The sequence below is a fragment of the Egretta garzetta genome, unplaced genomic scaffold (assembly GCF_000687185.1).
Source record: "Egretta garzetta isolate BGI_Z169 unplaced genomic scaffold, ASM68718v1 scaffold62, whole genome shotgun sequence".
In the NCBI taxonomy this organism is placed as follows: Eukaryota; Metazoa; Chordata; class Aves; order Pelecaniformes; family Ardeidae; genus Egretta; species Egretta garzetta.
Window position 1 is genome coordinate 3,701,542 of NW_009258947.1, and position 22,413 is coordinate 3,723,954.

At 36.2% G+C, this 22,413-nt stretch overlaps 1 protein-coding gene across 4 annotated transcripts in view; it reads right to left on the reverse strand.

Annotated features, from left to right (window-relative positions):
- The window catches only part of EIPR1 (EARP complex and GARP complex interacting protein 1), a 76,201-nt gene that overhangs the window by 25,583 nt on the left and 28,205 nt on the right, over positions 1–22,413 (reverse strand). For all 4 annotated transcript variants that reach the window (XR_004841377.1, XM_035889914.1, XM_035889915.1 and 1 more), the window contains exons 3-4: positions 21,543–21,699; positions 6,169–6,268 (exon numbers count right to left, since the gene is read on the reverse strand). Coding sequence is in view for 3 of the 4 variants with exons in the window: in XM_035889914.1 (XP_035745807.1) it covers positions 6,169–6,268; positions 21,543–21,699 (257 nt within the window). In the remaining variant the exon portion in view is untranslated. The remainder of the gene's footprint in view (positions 1–6,168; positions 6,269–21,542; positions 21,700–22,413) is intronic.

Genomic DNA, 22,413 nt, shown 5'->3' on the forward strand with positions numbered 1-22,413 from the left:
GACTGGAGCACCTCCCCTACGAGGAAAGGCTGAGAGAGTTGGGCTTGTTCAGCCTGAAGAAGAGAAGACTGAGAGGGGATCTCATCAACACATACAAATATCTTAAGGGCGGAAGTCACGAGGATGGAAGCAGTCTGTTTGCAGTTGTGTCCAGCGACAGGACTAGGGGCAATGGGTGCAAACTGAAACATAAGAGGTTTCAGTTGAATATGAGGAAAAACTTCTTTACTCTAAGGGTGACAGAGCACTGGAATGGGCTGCCCAGGGAGGTTGTGGAGTCTCCTTCTCTGGAGATATTCAAAGCCTGCCTGGATGAAGTCCTGTGTAGATTGCTCTAGGAGAACCTGCTTTAGCAGGGGGGTTGGACTAGATGATCTCCCGAGGTCCCTTCCAACCCTTGCGATTCTGTGATTCTGTGATTCATGCCCTCTTCCAAAAAAAAGAGCTAAGGGCCGTTGAACAAAGCCTGTAGAAGTCAGATCCAACAGTAAACAAAAGCAAGTAGTTCTCCACCCAATGGCCTCCTTGCCAAAAGATGCTTGAATGCATAAAGCTTACTTATGTCCGAGAACAGAATAGGGAAGTACTTGGAAGAAAGATCTACTGAGGGATACGCTAAGTAGACAAACCCAACCAGACTCAGAAAAATCCTTGGACTGAAAAGAGTAGAAGACTGAGCATTAAGGGCAAGGTATCCAATAGATTTGCTCCATTGAGCTTTTCCTTAAGAGTCTCTTATGGCCACTGTTTCAAGCAGAATACTGGGAGTTGGATGGACTTGGGTATGGATCAGTGTAACCATTCTTAGAACTGAGCAGCATGAAGCAGACAAATGGCAGAATTGATCAACTTCGCTTCTGAGGGTAGCTGAGGGGGTTGTAATTCTCTTCTCTCACATGTTATGAAAAACAATGTGAAAAGACCAGTTCCAAAGTTCTATAAACTTCTGGACTAAATGGTAACTGGAAACATGTAGTTCTGTTCCCTCAGTATACTGTCTTCATCCAATAAATAAATTTTTATATGCACAACTTGGGGTTTGTTTTGGGTTTTTTTGGTTTTTTGGTTAGGTAGAATGACTAAAAATTAGTAATTATGTCATGCATTTGGAAGGTCAGTTGTTTCCCTCAAATAGACTTTGACACAAACCATTAGAAAACATCTCCCAAGAACAAAATATTTAGAAAACAGAGGATGTTCTAATGCTCTAATTTAATTAATTTAGAAATTCATATAACATCTTTCTGGATAACAAAAAAAGAGTACCAAATTAAAGTAATTGTTACATTTCTTTGTACATATAAATGGTGACCAGTGACAGAGAAGCGATGTTTTTGTAAGAAAATAGAGGCGAGCATAAAAATGTTAAAAATATGAAGTTTTCTTTTCTGTTAATTAAAATCAATCCACTTGGTAGAGCGTGCAATATTAGCACACAAATTAGTGTCTTAGTTTCACCATTTTCTCATTTGAAAAAAAGGGTTTATCGTTCATTATACAGGAAGAGAAAAAGATGCAAATTTCTATGTAAAGGCTTAACAACTGCATCAATCTGTTAATATTTATCAATACATTGATATCCTGCATTTTCTTTAAGGTAATGACCGTTTTCCTTTCTTAGAAAAAATGGCCATTACAATGTGAGGTAAGTAAAATATAAATATTTTTAAACACCTAGAAATTTTTTGAAAGATAAAAAAGCAAAAGCCTTTTACTTGATAAATGAGAAAATGTGCCTTTTGACTTCTGAATGCCTTTTTTTTAAAAAATAAATGTTTATTAACTTCAGTTTTCCTATCCCTACAGTTGCAGCTGTGTTTTAAACAAATCACAAAAAACCACAGAGAAGTGAACACCAAGGAACTCTCACATCTTACTAAAAAGTTTGTAAGACTAAAAATCTGATGGATGTTCAAGCATATTCTAGACAAGACCACTGAAGAAGACATTATTCCATTTGTGAAATATTAATAGGCTTACACTACACATGCTTATTTGATCCTGACTACCTCCTCAGTGAAGATGGGATACTGAAGACACCTTAAACAACTAAGTCCATAAATATTTAGAATTTCTGAAGAGTATCAACTGAAAGAAGTTTAAATCATGGTAGTGATTACTAAACTCATTGTGATAAGTCACACGTGTTATTTTTCTGCTTTTTAACCACACCCTCATCAACTGGAAATGGGCCACAATTTTGTGCATGCTGGAGGTTGCGTGGAGATCTCAAGACAGCCTCAAGGCGATGCCCTTGTAATAAACCAGAGTAACTAAGATGATCTCCTGAGGTCCCTTCCAACCCTTACGATTCTGTGATTCTGTGATACAGTGGACCAAATCCTAATTTTAGCTGACCATGATGATGTCATTCAACTTGAACACCACCATGGTTTTGACAAAAAGGGAAAAAATTCAAACACACTGACATTTTTATTATCTTAATCCTACGCTATTGATTGATTCAGTTAAAATAATGTATGCACACACACGTTACATGGTTATTTCACTCAGAAGTCTATAACAACGGGAGTATTTTCTAAAGACTTTTTCTCCTCAACAATCCCTACAGAACATATAAGTTTACTAGTTACTTACTGCTTTGTCACCATCTGCTAGAACCAAATATCACGTTAGGTGATAAGACATCAGGTGGCTAAGACATGCCAAAAATGGACAACCTTTTATCCGAAGGAACAATAAGCACAATGCTTTTTATCATTTAAATAATCTCCCTGTGTACCTGCATATAAAGCAAATGTGGACTTTGTGGCAAGAATTTTCTACACAGCACCAATTGATGCCTTGTATAATCAGCTATAACCTCCAAAGGACAAAGGAACTGTGAATGGTTTCCATGATCTCTCTTCAGAAAACCTTTTTTTCTTTTTTTTTTTTTTTAAAATACGTGACCCATTTTTAATACTGGTGAGAGTTGATTTTTTTTGCTGTAGGGTGTTCTGCACCTGTTTTCAAGGCCAAAAAAGCTCTTTTTATTAATATCCCAGAAAAGTGTGTTTTTACACTCTGACCAAAAAGCAATAAAATACAAGTCGTGCTTTTTAGGGTTACGACACATTTTGCATTCAATAATCCCTTATAAACAGGATATACACAGAAAGAAATCACTATTTCACCAACAGCTTATTGGCCTACAAACACTCCTTCATGTTGATAACCAAATGGAAAACATACTTATTGCTTACCCCTACCAATGCTATCTGTCTTCTAACCAACCTGTTCTCACAAATTTCTCTCTCACATTTTAAATAGTACAGCAGTAAAGGATGGGGTGGAGTGTTCATTTTTTTTTCTTGCTGTTTTCAGTCCTACATAATTTTTTTCTAAATATAAAATTGCTACAGAACAACAGTTCTTGGGTTTCAGCCTTCTATGGATTGTAACAGGGAATTAATTGATTAGGAAGAACGTAATCTTCAAAGATTTCAGAAATACACAGCAGTTGAGTCTAGGCCTGAAAAAGCCTATGATACTGGACTTTTAGTTGTCATAATTTTGATTACTAGAAAGTCTACGGTAGGCATTTTAAAGAGATGCTCATGGTTTCCTCAGAGTCTTTTTCAGCTGGACTCTGGTTAACTCAGGAATCCACAGATGTGTTTGAGACAAATTTCTTGCAGACCAAAATTCAACAGGAAAGCAACAATACCAGTCACCTTAGAAGAGATTCACCTGGCTTAAGATTTATATGCCTGGAGATACATTTTCTGAGAGTCAAGTTTCCATGGACTTTCACTATTAAACTTCACTTTAAAAGTGGTCACCGACTCAGCGACGAAGCAAATATCATTTAAGAGTAAGTCAAAATTGCTGGGGCAGAAGACTGATAACAGTAAACAGTTATTTCCAGATAAAATTTTAATCACAAGCAATTCTAATTTACAGTGCAGTCACATGTGATACTAGATTATTTTAGACAGAAATATAGAGAATCAGTCAAATTCTACATCAGGTCTCCTGAGAGCCCAACTGCAAAATCTAAATGACACTCCTAACTCCTGCAAACTAAGGTTTTGAACAGACATTTCAGAATGCTTCTATCTGAAGATGTCAGTCAAGGGTTGATATATCTACTTTCACAGTCTTAGCTTCATTAGATGAAGCAGGTTTTTTGATGCAGAATTTAATTTTTGTTTTTTCTTGTTTCCTTTTACCAATTATAAGTATATAACAACTGTCACAGGTTAAATCCCCTTAGTTCCTTTATCACTTACTTTGCCTTCTGGAGTCCTTATTTTGCCATCAATATTTGATGCAGTACAGGCATATTTTAAAAGTAACAGAATAAAAGATATTCTAGGTAAGGAATACTAACTGAAATACTGAGGGGATCAGCAAGCTCAATAGTGCTTTGAGGACATGAATACTGATTTCCAAAATCATGCTGAAATCACATAGCTTGGTGAAGTCTAGAACTCTCCAAAATTATGCAGATCCTAATTCTAGCAATGGAAGGAAAAGAAAATGGAATTCATAGTCACATTCACAAATATTTGAGTGACAGTGAGAGCAGGTTAGTTTTGATGAAATGGATAGTAAAAGGAAGACATAACATGCAAAATTTTAGTAAATAAATCCCAAGCAAAATAAAATGAGAAAAAAAAAAAATAAAGAATTTGGCGTTCATTACAAGATTCTCACACATACTTACAGAGAAACTTGTGACACACTAAACAGCATCCCAAAGGAAATCATATTTCAGAGAGATTAGGATTAGGAAGAAATTTGAGACAGTTATGAGAAAGTGGTTGGGACAATGAAAAAAAATTAACATTCAAAAGAACTTTAGCAAGAGAGGACAGAGCTGCCCAGAGAGAGAGGAGAAAGGGAAAATGCTAAGTAGTCTAGCAGTCCCAGCTCTTCAAAGAGACATGCACAGAAGCAGCACCACCCCCAAAAGTAGTTCTTCAACAGGTTTAAAGAAGGCATTCCAAAAAAGTCTGTGTGTTATGCAGGCATTAGAGAAGAAATACTGACTAATGGAGGAGTAATGCAAAACCAGTGGATACAGTGCTACAGACAAGCCCCTGGAGGCTCACCTTCAGAAACTCAACATCAATTTGATAAACTTTGAAGAAGCCTTGGAAGGTAATATAACACTGACTTAAGTTCCAGGTGAAAAAAAAGCTAAAGTTTCCTCATCTAGTGAAGGAACCCAAAGGGCTTAATTATGAATATAAAGGATTAAACTTTATTACATTACATTGATACCACACAAAATCTAGCAAAATAATAATAACTCAAGACTTCATCTATTTGCACAGTCAGATGATACAACAGGGAAGAGTTTACAAACACAACGTCTTGACTCTTTAAGCAATTACCAGTTGAAAATCTGATTCCATATCATCCAAGAAAAGAAACTAACCCTGAGTCAAACTGAGGAGTTAATTCAAGAAGTGACAACAGACCAACTGAATATTGTCCTTGATATAACCAGTTTCCATTTTTAAGGGCAGATGCTGGCCTAAAAGTTTTCTATATACAGTCTATGTCATTATACATAAATAAGCAGACTTTTTTGTTCATCTAGAAGAGGTGGCATAATCAGACAGAAATCTATGCCAATGCCAATGACATTTGCATATATGTTCCTGAATAAGATGGTTTTAACAATGAGTGAAACAATCTGAATGTAAACAGTATGATACTAGATTAATTTAATAGTGAGAACTCGAAGCAGTGCACAGTAAATAGAGAAATTTGTATTATGCTTATACATACAACGAGGGTTGTAAATTAAATAGATGGCTGCATGGTATTAACCAAGATGAGTTAATATACTATTATCTGAATTCAATAACCTTTGGCTTTACTGATCACCAATTTTTCTCTCATACACATTTATCAACTTAACATTGCTTTATTTTAGATTACTTACTGTAAAATCAGTAGGAAAGTAAGAGCAGCTCCAGAAAAAAGAAAATATTTAACCACTGGCAACAGATACAGTAATACCAAGTTGCCTACTCTTAAACACTTGTATTCAAGACAACTGATAGAGTATTCATCCCCCTCCTGCCCCTTTCCCCATTAAAGGCAACAAGTATTTCTGAGTAGTTGAAAGATCAGCAAATTCTAGGCTACAGAATGTTGTTGTTTGTACTATATTCAAGTATATCATGATTTGTTAAAAAAAATTCTTACCACAGCTTTGGCTGAACTTTCCTGCAAATCCCACAATAATATGTTGTTATCAGCCAGCGAAATAATCTTTTTACCATCTCCCATTGGTTCCCACATAACACTGTAAGACAGAAAATGAAAAAAAAAAAAACAACTTAGCATTAAAACCAATCAGAATTTGCACTAGAAAGCCATTTTACCTCTGTAGATATAATCTATTCTAAAACATATTAAACTATATTCCTCATGGTTTCCTTCAGCTGAAATCCGTCCCATATTTTAAGTGCAAAATCTGCCATTAGGTAGCAATCTAGCAATTTTTAGACATACTAGGTGAACATTATTGCGGCATCAGTTACTTAAAAGCTATGGGATACCAAACTTAGGCTTGCTTAAGGAATCTTTCAGTCAGCCCTAATATACACATGCTTTTCTTTTTCTTTTGAAAATCTGATCTTTGACATCCCGTCGAAATCCATCAGAAAAAGGAATGCCATCCAGCTTCCCTAGATGCTAGCCTAATAGTAAAAGAGCTGCTCTAAATCGTTAGTCCATTTGTTATCCATTCTGTATATTGTCTCATACAGCAATCATGAAAACAAGCAGTGATTAGGTCATTGTAGCAGTCATTCTGCATACGTATACAGGAAAAAACTGAGACCTTGACGTACACTCAGCTTCGAATGCTTTAGCTTGAAACCTCAAAGTTCTTCATATGTAACGTTGTGCATCCTTTTTGAAGACATACCAAAAATCACAAGCCTCAAAGCTTTGATGCAAACTTCTTCCAGTTCAGCAGCTGTCATCATGACTCAACATATACTTTTTACCTGTGATTCATCATTTTTGTGCTATACGTGAAGGAATGCAAGAAATCAGTCCTCATCTCTAGTTCTGCCTATGAGAAGCAGCATATTCAAGCCAGTCAGTATGGGCAGCACAGCCAAATATATGCACTATAACCCTAATAAATTTGCTGGAGATAACAGTACAGTTAGAAGAATAATACTTCTCATTTAATGAGAATAGACTTCCATACCCAACGCTATTAAAAGAAAGTTGTGCAACCTCCCAGTCATCTCATAGTGACACAATTTTAGTATCAATAGCTACATAGAGAAACTTCTTCCTTTCTCTAGACAAAAACTTAAGTTATTCAAAGGCATTTGATACACTGTTCTCATCCTTAGTGCATATATGAAGTACCACCTCTTGAGGTTTGTCAAAGAATCCATCACTAGACATGAGCTTGCTAACCTGTTTAGCTTTTTGCATCAATCAGTTCATTACCTGGATTGAAGAGATAAAGTAGTATGATGAGTGACGCACCTTTGACAAGTGGGCCCAACATTAGGCAGCCACTAGCTACTTTCCTAACTCGGTGCTACACAGTATGCATGATCCTATTTTATCCCAACTTTGCATTACTCCTACCTTCCTAAGACAGTGAGTATGACCTGGCTGGCCCCAGATCTGAGCCACAGAACTCCATCTAATCTTATGGTATAAAACACAAGAAAAAGAAAATAGGAAGTTGCAGGTAACAGAAAGGAGTGACACAATGTCATTTTTTCACACCGTAAGTGAAACACAACCTCAGTTATTTTCAGTTGATACCTGCCTCTCAAAATCCTCTTGCTTCTCCCATGAACAGCCTCATTGCTTTTTACTTGGCACTTTTAGTAAAACAAGCATTAGATATACAGGCAGATGACTGCACCTGTTTGCTGTTTGTAGATGCCAGGCTATGCAGACAGAATAGAACTATGCCAAAAAAAGAAAATTAACACCAAGTAGATGAAAAAGCTGGAACTATAACTAAAAGGGTGTGTTGGCCGACTCCTCAACCACTGAATTTTTCCCTAAGGCAACAGAGCAGATCAAAGAAAGGACTAGCTTCTGCATCTATCTTCCGCTGGACCATGATCTGCATCCTTATTATGTTATCATTCCATGGAAATTAACTACTTACAAAAGTTCATTTGTAACGAGCTCTCTTGTATTAGAACAAAAATCACTTTTTGCACATTAAGCTACCATCATGTTTTTAAGTGTGTTTTAAACAAGGACACGGAACTAGAATGATTCCATGATCTGCTTTCAACTAGGCTGTTTTGTGTGTAAATTGCCAAACCTATTATCAAAAGTGTTTCTTGATAAAGTTGTATGGTACAACTTGGAAAAGCTTATCAACGCTCATTTTCAGTCGCTTATAATAAAAATGATGAAGCGGTTTCAATTATACATTCAACCATCATTTTGCCCATAATAATGAGAAGCACCCAACTGGCACGGGTCTTTCAGAATTTCATATAGTTCTGCTGCACAGATATATCAATTAGATCCTTTAAAGATATGAAAACATTTTATGAACACATATAACAGGATAAAAAAATTAATGCACTATAACCTGCATGTAATCACAGATAACCTTCCACAGTCCAGTTTTCCAAAGTGAAATTAAAAGAGGTCAGATCATCACACAACTGACTGGGTAACTAAGAAATCTTCAAGTAGATTCTGATCACATTTAGTTATGTTAATTCCATCATTTTTTCTTACATATTGCTGAAAGTATAACCGGCATTCGGTATTGATATACACAGATATATTTTTAATTACAGACAACGAAATCTGGTTTGACCAATTAACTCTTCAAGAATTCTTCCATCCAGAGATCAATATTTTTTATGCCTGTTGATGTATTTGCCCTTTCCTGCACTGATCACTGAGCTTTCAGTTGTAAAAGCCAGATTGGAAGCACTTTCTTTGATGTTTTCAAAGGTAGGAAGAAATTTCACATCTTTGAGTGTCACTGAGCTTCAAGGCAAAGAATTTTTATAGCTAAATACATTGTGCTAATTAGAGCCAATTATAACCCAGCTGACATACCTTGGAATGAAAAGGTCTCTCCACATTCACTCTGTCCTTGTGAGATGCCCATTTTCCTTTTATTTAATTTGTCTTTTACGGAAGTTCATTGTTTTATGGGTGTGGTTGTAGTGATCATTCAGATTTTATTATCTAAGCAAAGGTTACTCAAATCATTCTTTGTCACATACTCAGCTGTATTCTGCAGTCATAACAATGTTAAATATGAAATACCATGGAGAAGGAGGAAAAAAAAATACTGGTGAGTGAAAAAAGGGCTTTCAAAAATATAAATTTTAGAAAAAAATGAAGTTTTCATTTAGAATAATTTTCAGAGACAGCGGAGGTGGTGATAATCTTAAAAAAGAAAACCAGATAAACCAGGCAATACCGTTTTCCTGAGTGTGCCAACAGTTGCTGATGCTTACAGTTTTCGGAAATGGACAAGATAATTGTCAAATTCACAGCTGCCACTCAGAAACTGAGTGTCAACTTCATGGCTGCTCTTTAGATAATCTGTAAACAGCAGACAATCAATTGTATTTGTTGCCTTTTACCCTATTTTATCATCTGACTCCTGATGCTTCAAATTAGCTCTAGCTAGTAGTGTTTGGTAAAAAAATTAAATCCTACAGAGAATGCACTCCTAGTAAAGAAAAAAAGAGAATTTAAAATATTCACTCAAATGCACACACATGAAAGAACTCTATTATCTGTGTTTTATGCTGAAAAGATAGTTAACACCATCATTTATTAATGTACTGAGCATTTACAAATGAACAAAGTTTTCCATTATAAAGAATAATATAGAGAGAATTATAGAGAACATGCAAACGCTTTCATAGATGTGAATTGCAGTTAGCCACAATGCATTGCACAAAGCAAGCATTAACTACTGCTTCACCGTAATTACGGAAGTGACAACCATTTATTTCTACAAGTGGAAAAGTTTTGCTAGACTGGAAATTCTCATGCGCTGCAAAATAGAATATATGCCTAAACATTTGGTAACTCAGCAGAGAATCCTGCAGCTTCAGTGTAGCCCGTCAAAAAAATTCATGTGTTATGAATCCAAATATCCCGCCTTCTTTGCAGTAGGAGGATTCAAATTTAAAGGTGACTCTGCTAATCTGGTGATTATGACATTATTCTAAGAGTAAGGAGATCAGATTGAGGACAGCCATAATTCTTACTCCTTACCCAAGTACTCTACAGAGTGGCCACATTTCTCAAGCAAAAAACAGTTCTGGCTATTTTGTAGCATATTGAAGTTCATGCTGCTGGAAGCACATGAAAGTTATGCCGTGTCTCAAAATTCTCAGCCACCGAGATATATTTTGGTATACAACTCCTCAAGACACAATAAAACAAGAACCATAGCTTCCTAAAAACCTGAAAGTTAAGATAAGGTGAATTTATTTTAGGTGCCTTTTTGGCTAAGAGGCTGCTGAGGAGAATGAGAAATTAAGTTAAAGATTATTTTTGACAAGAACCCCAGAGACACCTGGACTTTATTCTGGCTCTTAAGTTATTTTTAGATTCAGAAGAAGTGTTGTACAAATGAATACAAGAGTATACCAACAAAGAGGTGACACAGAAAAAGCACTTGCCTCTAAAATGTTTTTAATATTTTTTTCTTAAATTATCATACTACAGTGTTGGTAGCCTCAAAATCTTTTGGAAAAAAATCATAAAGCAGAATGCAAACTAATAAAGGGTCATCTTCAATATTTGTATTTACCTTACTACATCACCTTGTCTACTGCAGCTGCAATTAAACAATTTTATAGGGAGAAAAAGAACTGTGATTCTTGCTTTACAAGCCTAATCAATTCCATCATTGAAAAGGTATTTGTGTACATATAAACATAACAAAGTCTGAATCCTAGTAGTTCATAATCTAAAGCATGCTAGTGAATTTGTTACATGAAAGCAGGACTCATTGATTTTGAGTAGGAGTTCCTAAATATTTTCTGTAGAAACAACTATTAAATTCATGTTGAGCTATTCATGATTTAAAGTTATGACCAACAGGTGAACACCTCCATAGTTCATTAATAGATCTCAGACTTCTGTCTGGTTGGCCATGGCTTTACATACGAATAATGCTTAAAACAGCAAAATTGTGCAAATTGATTATACAGACTCTACATACGAACTAAACTGACCAAAACTGTCACTAGTAGTGTTTCAAGTCATGAATCATTATAGATGAGAATCAACATCCCTAGTCTGTAATTCAACCAACTTACCTACATTCTGCATATACTCGCAGCACAATAAAAGCAATTACTGGTGGATGCAAAGCACAAACAAGCTATGCAACCAAATGGGTGAAACAGATAGCAGCAGGACCTACTTTATAGAAAGGAAACTGTGACCAATCATTTTCAGACTTAAGACATCAGTCAGCCATGCTCTACTATATTTATTTTTGAAGCAATAAAACACACAAGTTTCATACATAGAGAGTTATTGTAGAGCATGTAGTGAGAGTTTTTACAAGTGTAACCTACAATTATTCATATTGCATTAATCTAAGAAATCCTAAATTCCTTCCCATCGACTTGTGGGTGAAGCCGATTGATTCTTCTGTATTCAGAGATATAGTCCATACGAAAATCCCACAGAGTAGAAAACTAATTGGAATCCACGCTACAAAGTAGCATGGTGTTATCAAGGTTGTGGAGGTTCTCCAAGTTCATTTGGTATTGGAGACAAGTCCTTACAGTTGATTAACGATGTTATGAGGCTAATTTTGCCTGTTTGTTGTCACATGTATTTATTCCAGACAAATGAGGAATATTAATTGAACTTTCCAGAAGTTGTTCTGCTTTAAAGGTAAAAAAAGTATACTAGATTTTTTTAGGACATTGCCTTCTCCTTTAAGGTTTGCCTCTTACTAGCATATCCAGCGTATCACTAAATATACTGGACTTTTTGCTCCACTTCATGCTTGTTGGGATAGACTGTTCTTGAGCCTGAAGGAGGTGATCCTTGAATATTAAACAGCTTTCTTGGACCTCTCTTCCCTCTAGGGCCTTATCACATGGGACTTATTCAAGCAGACCCCTGAAGAGGCCAAAGTCTGCTCTCCTGAAGTCAAGGGTTGTAAGCTTGGGTTTTGCCCTGCTCGTCAAGGTCAGGATCTTGAACTCCACCATCTCATGGTCACTGCAGTCAAGGCTGCCTTTTACCTTTCCATTCACAACCAGCTCTTCCTTCTTTATAAGGTTCAGCACACCATCTCTCTTCATTGGCTACTCTGTCACTCAGGTCACAAAGTTGTCAATGCCTTCCAGGAACTCCCTGGATTGCTTATGCCCTGCTGTGTTGTCCTTCAAGCAGATACCAGTGTGATTAAAGTCCCCCACAAGGACCAGGCCCTGGAAATACAAGGCTATTTCTAGCTATCTGCAGAAGGCCTTGTGTGACAAGGAGTCACACAGAAAAGACAAGGGGTAATGGGTACAAGTTACTCCTGGGAATATTCTGATTAGACACAAGAGGAAAATTTTTCACAGTGTGAACAATCAGCCATTGGAATAATCTCCCCAGGGAAGTGATGGATTCCCCAGCATTGGACACTTTTAAGATTCAGCTGGACAGGATGCTGGGCCATCTTGTCTAGACCATGCTTTTGCCAAGAAAGGTTGGACCAGATGATCCTCAAGGTCCCTTCCAACCTGGTATTCTATGAATTTATGATTTTATGATCTAATTGTTCTTCCTGATGAGTAACCCACAGACGACACACATTACTCTATCACCCATAGTGGTCTGCGCTTTAATCCTTACTCACAAGTTCTCATTTGGCTCATCACCCATCTCCAGACAGAGCTCCATGAACTCCAGCAGCTCTCTCTCAGAGAGGACAACTCTCCTCTTCATCATCCCTGACTGACTTTCCTAAAAAGCCTCAGTACTCTTCCCAGTTTTGTCTGCAGCTATTTTGACTATCCAACCTGAGGAACTGACAAATGAATTATCACATACAGACAACACATCTCCTAGTCTTTTAAGTGCTGTTAAATACAGTTAAAACAATATCAGGGTAAAAGACCCCTGGCTTCACCTGTTCTGGTGATTTCCATTAGGCTGGAAATTACAGACCTGGTTTGGTTTGACCACAGTAGTAATGTTAAAGACTAATGCATCTTCAGTTTATTAAGATCAAAAATGCACTGTCACAGGATATTTTCACAACACCTCTACTATATAAAAGGCAGCTTACCAACAGAACTCCCAGTATTTTTTTTGGTTGTTTCTGAGTGGTGGTGGGGTTTTTTAAAGGAAAGCTGGGAGGCTGTTTTATTCTCCTTTATTCTGTTTTGAAGGAGAGAGAAGAGCTTTTCTAGGGGTGGGTTTAATTAAAAAGTTTATGCATTGTCTTTGACATTCTCTGAAATATCAAATACAGTCTAAAGAGTACAACAGATTAATTATTTTGAGGAAATCCTAACTTTCTTAATACTGGATTATCTATATTAAGAATACTTAAATATTATGACAGAAACACTAACAAATAATATTCTTAGGCAAATATGCAAAATCCTTTTAACTTCATTATGTTTCGTCCCTACCTTCCCATATTGCTCAAGTGTCTACCCTCAAGCTGTCTACATACAGGACAGCTCTTGCAAAAGTTTTAAGTTTCTGCCACATTACCATGATGAATATTTGACAGTAGTATTTTAATTATCCTACTGTTACTGATGGCTAAAATAGTTGAGGACTCAATGGTTATTTTAAAACATTTTGGAAGTTACTTTTTCCTTTTTGCAAGTGTTTTAGAACAAGTCTATGTGAGATACGTGTGCTGAGACAGCAGAACACTTTATATCTGTAGGGTTTTTTTGGTGACATATCTACAATAAGAAAAGGTCTAGAGTATATGTAGTCAAATTACCATCAGAATGCAGCGTTTTGGCAACATAGTTTACAGTGCCTGTTGAAGTCTATACCCCATGCTAGAAAAAGCCCTTTACTAAGCACAATGCTGTGTACCTGCTTGGTGGGTTTGCAGACACTATTACACAGACAAATCTTTTTAACAGTTTTAGGAACAACTCACTGAAGAGCTGAAACCTATTTATTAATATGAAAAAGAATCGACTGACAACAAGAAACATGGCCAAAGAGTCAAGTAAGAACTGTTTGAAAAAGTATGTGCAGTTTTACGGTTTCCATGAGTATTAAAAATTGTTTTCACCTTCTTTCTTAACACAAACAGGAAAAAAGCTTCAAAGCAAGGAGCAACACATTTCACATAAGCAGACACTAGTGATAAGATTACTGTCACACAGTTAACTGCTATATGCAATGAACAGCACATGCAGAATAGAACCCCCCAGCACGTATATGAGTTTCTTAACGAAATTGGGTGTGGTGCAGGGAATCTGCATGTAAAGCTAGGATTCATTTCCAAAGCAGATGGACGGAAGTCACATAACCTCTATCATTCTACAAAATACTGCTCGTGGAGCAGCTGCTGCCACTGACACCATTTCCATTCTGTTGCTTGAACAGGGCTTAAAAAAAACCCCCCAAATTAATATTATAGCTGTGTGACATGTCATGAAAGCAACATATAACTGTCTTGTCTGTCAAAGATCAGTAAGGTGGTCAAGCTAGGAAAAACTTTTTAGTAGTATGAATGCCTGGCAGGAAAGCACGTAGGGAGCTGTCAGGAAAAAGTCCTGCCCAGCCCCTGGAGGCCATGCAATGCTGATAGTTTTTACTATATACAGATGTAAAGATTAAGGGCTGAAACAAGCTTATTCATGAAACAGCTGGAGTGGGCAAAAGTAATCTCTGCAGACTCATTTTAGAAGAAACACATATCTACTTTTGGGGCAGGACAGAATTTGAGTATTTTCATAGGGAATTTTTCAAAAGATGGCAACACAGATATAGCATATCCATGTTAATTTATTGCTGCTTGTAACAAACAGGCCATCTGCATGGCTGGACAGGGCGGAAAAAAACCCCAACACAACAGAATATTCATCTGAGTACATTTCTGTAATGATTTGAAACATGTGCCTAAGAAGAAAACTATGCTTGCCTAGGATCTGCATTGATAGTTGAGGAAAATCACCACTCCTTCTGTTCAAAAGAACAGCAAAATCAAGAAAGATAAAGGTTTACACAGCCCTGGCCCAGATGTACACCCCTAATCCAGTGACTGTGGATGCTGGGGGAATTTGAGGTGAATAAACTGCAAGAAGTGGTGGGATAGCTTGTGTGGTCTCACCAAATAACCGCTGCATCACCGTTGCCCAAGACTGAACACTTAATTGTACTTGTACACTAAATGTACAAGGACCATTTTTTCATCCAATAGACATTCAAGACATTTCAAAGCCCCAAGTTTTTAATTACCATGTAAGCAAGTGTCAGCACTTCATCTATAATCACCCCAAAATATTGTGCTAGGAAAGAATTCTCCTCTGAGGAACAAATATTCTAAATAGTAAATGCTTAATAGGCTTTTGGAGAGCAAACTGGAGTCTGAGACCAAGAAAACAGGATCACTAGTTCAAAGCTAGTTCCTTGTGAACATTTAAAATTCTCCTGCATAACTAGTATTTTCCACAGTTCTGCACCAGCTTTTATTTTTAACATTTCCCAACAATCTTTTAACCAATTCAATAAAAATTGAAAGTAAAACCAGCTGCTACCTATTTAACCTGCAAAGTTAGTTGGGGCAGACTGCGATTTTTTTTTTATTTTTTTTTTTGTGCTGAGAATAGCTGAAGTGGCATCATACACAGGAAACACACGCTTTTAAAAATAGCTCAGCTTTCAGTGGGAAAAAGTCTCAACTAGTTTGGCAGTAAAACTAGGGAATATGACAACATGGTGAGAACTGAAGCAAAAAACTACTTTCAAGTTGGGAAGGAGAAGTGAAATAGTACTCTACAAACCCATCGTTTTTTACTTGTAGAGTAACAACTTCTGTACTACTTTCTGTATCATGATTTAAAAATCCAAGGTAAACGCAAACAACTGCAAAGACTTCAACAAAACTAATTTTCATTTTAAGCATATGAAGTCTATTGAAAGTACCAGAAGTGGTCATAAGTTAACTGAATACATAGAGCAAGTTCACATACATGACACACAGATATTTTTCCCTTAGTATTTGCTTCTATGTCAGATATTACTTTCATTAAGTTTCCCTCAGGTTTACAAGACTAGACTCAAATAAATTCTGATCAAAAATCAACATGAGAAACTGGGCACATAACACAGTGTTTTATTATTTCACTATCCAATTAATGAATCACAATTATTCCCTAATATATGTGATTACACTGAACAGCTTAAACTTTTAAATTTGCACAATCCTAACCACTCAAAATTGCCAAAACCACTAAAGTGAATGAAAGAGACATGAGCATTATAAATTACTCTACTAGTTCCAGTTCTACTATCCATTTTAGAGGATGATAAAAGGGGAAAGTAAGAAAGAAAATGTGAGAAAGAGACAACAAATGGTTGAACATTTAGATTTATATGCAATACATGGGTTTATTTACAATGAAGGATAATCAAAGACTGAAAAGAGCAAAATTCTGTGACGATTTCAGGATATCACACAGAATTAAGGAAGAAGGAGGACAGGACAGAAGTAGAACATAAAGTTAAGATTTTAACCATTTTAGAAAGGATCAGAATACGAAGGGGAGAGTGACAGTACTGAAAAGCAGCTGTAGGTTACATTCCCAGTGAAAACACTTGTCATATAGTAAGTTTATCCAAAAAGCTTTCTCTATACTTCACCCTTGTAGTATCAGAGACGGCTGATGGAGAATGTAAATGAGTGGAACAAACCAGGTGTGGAAAAATTACTCTTAAATGCTGATAACTTTTTGAATCTGTCTGCAATTAATCAGCTTCACTGATATGTGTCTCCTGACAACTCTGAAATTTGTGGATTACGTGAAGAAATTGAAAGGCCTATAACACAAACAATTAGTATCAGCTGGGCAGCTGTTACAAAAAAACCCCTAAAAACCCCTGGAGTTCAGTTTATACCCCAGGCCATGCAGTTGGCACTCCTGATGCTCTCAAAGGAACCTCAATACAAAAATATTAGAGGGATGTCCTTCCTCACAATTATATTTCTGGTACTGGGACATATGTAGTGTTAAAATAAGATACAGTTGTCATACCAAAAAATGTTATGATTGCGTTTATTACATGCCTTTGCTGTAAAGCATATATAACAGTTAACATACCATATATTCAAGACCATAAGATCCTCCTAGAAGTGTTACTTCTGGGTTTAAATTCCTTATATAGAGATCATTAAATTGTTTTGGAATTTTTTTTTTAATGAAACACTAACGTGGAATTTTAACATGTATATCCTGATGCCTAATAGAGCTGTACTACAGAAGAATTAACATTACCAACATCGTGACAGGAAACAAAAGTGTTACCTGAATGCAATGTGAAAGTGTCAGATCTATTAAAGACACCATTTTCACTTTTATTTTGAGTTTCAGATTCTCTTATTTCTTAGTTTTTTTCCTTGGGATGATGTTTTAGCGTGTTTTGGCTGTGGGTTTTTTTGAAAAACTATTTTAAAGGCCAAAACCAGTAAGTAAAACACTTCTGGAATGCACTTACATGCCTGTCTGCAGGGCATCGATTGCAAAGGTGTCATCAGGTGACTGTGTTCATTAATGCAATGACATGATGAAATTGGAGCAATAACATATTATGTATAGTATCTTATGTATCTTAAATAAACTTTCATTCAGGTTGAAAGGATTGTTATAGCAAAGTTGTGCTTTTGTAGAAATGTGGTTGTACTAGGGAATGCAAGGGGGGATTTTCTTCCAGGTGTGGTGTGTCAAGTATTCATTTTGCTCAATTGTTTAGTGGCGTTAAGAAGAACTAATCCTGTGTTTCCTTACCTTTATTTCATCTCCTCTATGGAATTCTGTGCTCAAAGGTCTCTGAAATTTCTTACTAAAACTAGCAGGGACATATTTAATACCAGTTGTCTTCTGTGAATCAAGACCAAAAGGGTATTTCCAATCAATTGTGACTAAAATCCTAAACTTTCCTCTCATGTTCCTGAACACTGTGCCCCTCAATCCTAAATAAGGACTTGCAAATATTTTACCACATCTAAGAGAAATGAGAGGAAGACAAATGACAATTTTTTTTAAAAAGTCACAGATGTTTCAAGAACTTGAGAATGTTTATCATTAAAATATTAATCTAAATTTTGAATTCACAAAAGAGAAAGTTACTGTAAAGGAACTATTCCCACAGACTTTTTTTTGAAATACTTGCGTTTTATTTGGTATTTCATCCAAGGTCTCCAAATCAAGTACTGACCGGTACCATCTCTTCTTTGGCTCTGTGATTACACAGAGTAGAGCAACCACATTCTACAAAATCTGTGAGGTAATTTTTCAATTCTAAGGCTTTCTTAACAGAAAAGAAAAACAATGCAAGAAAATAAGTCTTAATAAAAAGAAGTTATGAAATAAAGCAGAGCAGGGAAAATATGAAGTAAAGTATGAGCAAGTAAAGCCCTGAGGCAGGCAGTGATGCCAAATATACAGTTGCATTTTCAAGACATTTTTCCTTTTTTTCCTTTTAATTACAGCCAAAACTCAATTACTTATGACCTGCAACCCATATCCATTAATATTGTGAAGCACCTGCCCGATGGATGCTAAGACACAAAATACCTTCCCGTGAGCTGCTATCCAGAATCACAGAAGTTCATACTAAGTGCCACAAAGGCTGAGATCAGTATTACACCCTGTATCTCTAAACTCTACTGTCAACTATGGCACCTTCTCTGCCCAGAATATGAAGATGTGATGAAAGCCCAGTTTATTGTTTTAACTCTTTATTATATTTTCTATTTTAAGCATGCATTCTGACTTATCATTTTCAAAATCAACTTTATAAAATTAAGCCTTTATCAAATCTAAAATGTGTAATTTCAAAAGCTATCATGACTTAAAAACTTTTCCACCCTTAACGAGTGTAGTGCTTGTGGCACTCTGCTCTACTGTGCTCTGTGGATTAAAAAACAATCACATTAAACCCCGGGGTTCAGTGTTCAGCCTGTGTTTTGTGAGTAAAATGTGCAAGAGCATGCTCTAATGGCAAGGCAAATGACAGAGCCAGAATAAGCGTTGCCCTTCTTACTGCGAGTGTATGATGCCAGACAACCACTGATCTCATACAAAGCGATTGTGTACATGAGAATATTTGTCTTCCATTCAAGTTTGAAAAGTATTTACACTTGGCATTGAGGAAAATTGCTTCTAACAACAATTGTACCGCAACTGTCTCAAGTAGTTTCATATTTTTCTAAACAGCTGAAATGTGTAATAGCAAAGAATATTTAAGTTGCCATTCGTAGTCAACACACCACTCAGTGGGACATGGCCTGTTAAGTGACACATATTTGGCATAAACCATTTATTTTACTCCTTTATGTGAGCTGTTTCCACTACGATTGAACCAGGAATAGAAAAGCTTGCTCTAGAACAAGATCCTCTAACTCAGCTGTGCTTGCCTGAGACTGTGTGAGCGGTACTAATGCCAAGAATTCCATTTATACCTTTTATGTGTCTGTAACACAGGATATTTTAAAATCTTTACACATATATATACACACATACATAGATAACGGGTATTAAATGGTAGCAGGTAATTGTGAGCACTAGTACTGAATAAAGTCAGATGACAGGAGACAGAAAATTACACATTAACTTTTTACAAGCTATATTAGAGGAAAAACCTGATTTTTGGCATCCACACAAATTCACATCCTGATATAAAGCAGTGATATGCCCCCTATTCCTGCTCTGGTGATTAGGCTACCACACAGAGTTGTGGCATCTCAACATAAGACAAACGTATTATGTAACATTCAAAGACAAAAAGTACAAGTCTTAGGTGGTAAAAGGTGAAGGTTAAAACAAACAAAAAAACAACATTCCCAATTATATTGGAAACTAGTTATTAAAAGGTTTCAACAATAGCAAGGGAACTGTTTAATATATTCAAAGAGTTATAAAGAGAAGTATTCATATGAAAATGAGTGGCAAAGAATTAAAAGATATTACCATAAGAAAATTTAACATTCAGGAAGCTGAGATTTTAGAAAAAAGTAGCCTAAACAACACACTTTTGAATACATTAATAAGTCCAATCTTGTCTAAGAACCACCTAATAAATATTACCTTCTATTTACTTATTTTTTTAGTTGAAATTCAACCTACAAGGCTTGAATTAGAAGTCAGCGGCTAGAAATAGATGCTTAAAACTTATGGTACAGTGTATGACATAATTAAAAATCAACTGAATTAAGACTTCTAAAGTCTAATTTTTTTTTACTAGCTAGCGAATAGAAATTTTTACGTGGCCAGATTGTGAAAAGGAACTGAGACTGATTTGAAGCATAGTTCCCTTTGACATAATTGAAAAGTTACTCCTACTAGAATATATTTAAGTATAATGAGATAATGATGGATACCTTACACAGCAGGTGTCTGAATGCAGAAACCAAAGAGGCCCTTTCTGCTCTCATGTAAGACACTTACAGCAATAACCGACATTGATGTTGCATTATCCTTGTTCAGTTTCAGTTCAGAGTTGTCACCTTTCATTTACAAAAATCCACATTTTTTTCTTTAAACCCTGATAATTATGAAAGGGACTGTACAGCTTGCATGATCACCACATACTCTGTATTCTTTCTGACAGAGAGCAGACTGGGACTACAGCAGACCATATTCTTACGGTTTCAACATTTCCTGCCAGTGGAAGATGGTTGGGTGGTCCCAAAATTCTGTCAAATACTGTAGTAGGTAAAATATAGACTGAGCGTATTAACATTTTGTTGCCCTGCATCTGTTCAGGGAGCAGTGGGAACATGTCATATACCCATAAAGCAAAGAACTTGCAAATACACGATGGATAAATTTAACTTTCTTTTAAGTAACAGAAAGGAATGGGAAACAAACCTCTGTAATACCCTCTGCAGTATTGCAGCTCTCCTTATCTTTTCTTAGACAACAGAAAAGAGTAGTTAAAAAGGTAACATATCATATAATGAATTCTTATCCTTAACAAACAATAGATTACTTGCACTTATGCCAAATCAGTTGAGTCAAGACTGAAATACAAAGACCGAAGTGTGACATCATCAAATTTATATTCCATAAAAAGACTGAAATGCTAAGCATTGTACCTTTGTGCAAGAAACATTTTAGATGGGGGCAGGTGGGGAGAAACACATTAAAACAGTACACAGGCTGTTACTCCATGTGTGTTTGCAGGACTATAATAAATGTTTTTAATCTATGAAACATCTGGAACTAAAAATCCAATTTGTACCTTTTTTTTTTTTTTTTTTAAGATGGAATAGTGTTAAAGTGTGTAGCTTAGCTTCTGCAATATAAATCTGCACAAAACTAACAGCACAGGTCTATCCTTTAGGCTTTTCTAGGAGTATAAAATATGCAGAATCCTACCAGGCCATATTGCCATGGGCTGTGTTGTCAAGGTGACAGAGTAGCTCCAGGGTTTGAGTGTTGCTTGATGAATCATCAGGGGATTCATGACTGCCTGATTCCAATTCCTTCGGCATCCTCCAAACAGCAGCACATGTCATGACTTTACTGTCTGAAGCTAAGCAACAGAGAATAATGTCAACAGATCATTGTATGGGAGACATATTTTGTATACAGTGCATCAACATTTACACAATTCTATAGGCAATGCACATCTGCTGTTTAAAATATTTAAAAATATTACACCAAGATGAATTGAAAGAATGCAGAACGTGGATACAGACACAGACCTCAAGTTAACAGTCAAGTTGCTGCAAAACTCATAATTAGCGCACATTTAATGTGCTTCTCCCTGTTTAAAGGCAAAATTCAGCGCTCATAAAAACATAACTCTTTGGGAGGCAAGTTTTCCAAGGTTCATTCCCCATATTGATGTTAATGAAAACAACGCACAAGTTACATTGCTCGATTCCTTAACAATAAGGATTTAGACATTGGTTTAACGTTTTCTTTTTAAGGGCTACCTTCAGTTGAACCTATAGCATTACATCATATCCTTTACTACTAGTAACTGTTCACTGCAAAATTAAGTTTTCCATTCCTCTAATTCCAGCAAGTAAAAAGAGCTTCCAAAAGACAAACTGAACTTAGACGCATATAGCAAAATATTACAGTGCATGATGAACAAGCCAACTGTAGATTAAGGCGAAAATACCATATGGTCTATGCACATATGGCATTGCTCATCACCCATACAGCGATTTGTAGCAGTGCAAAATGGGAGGAGACCAGAGCAGTATTGCATATGTTCATGTTGTTCCAGCCACTGGTC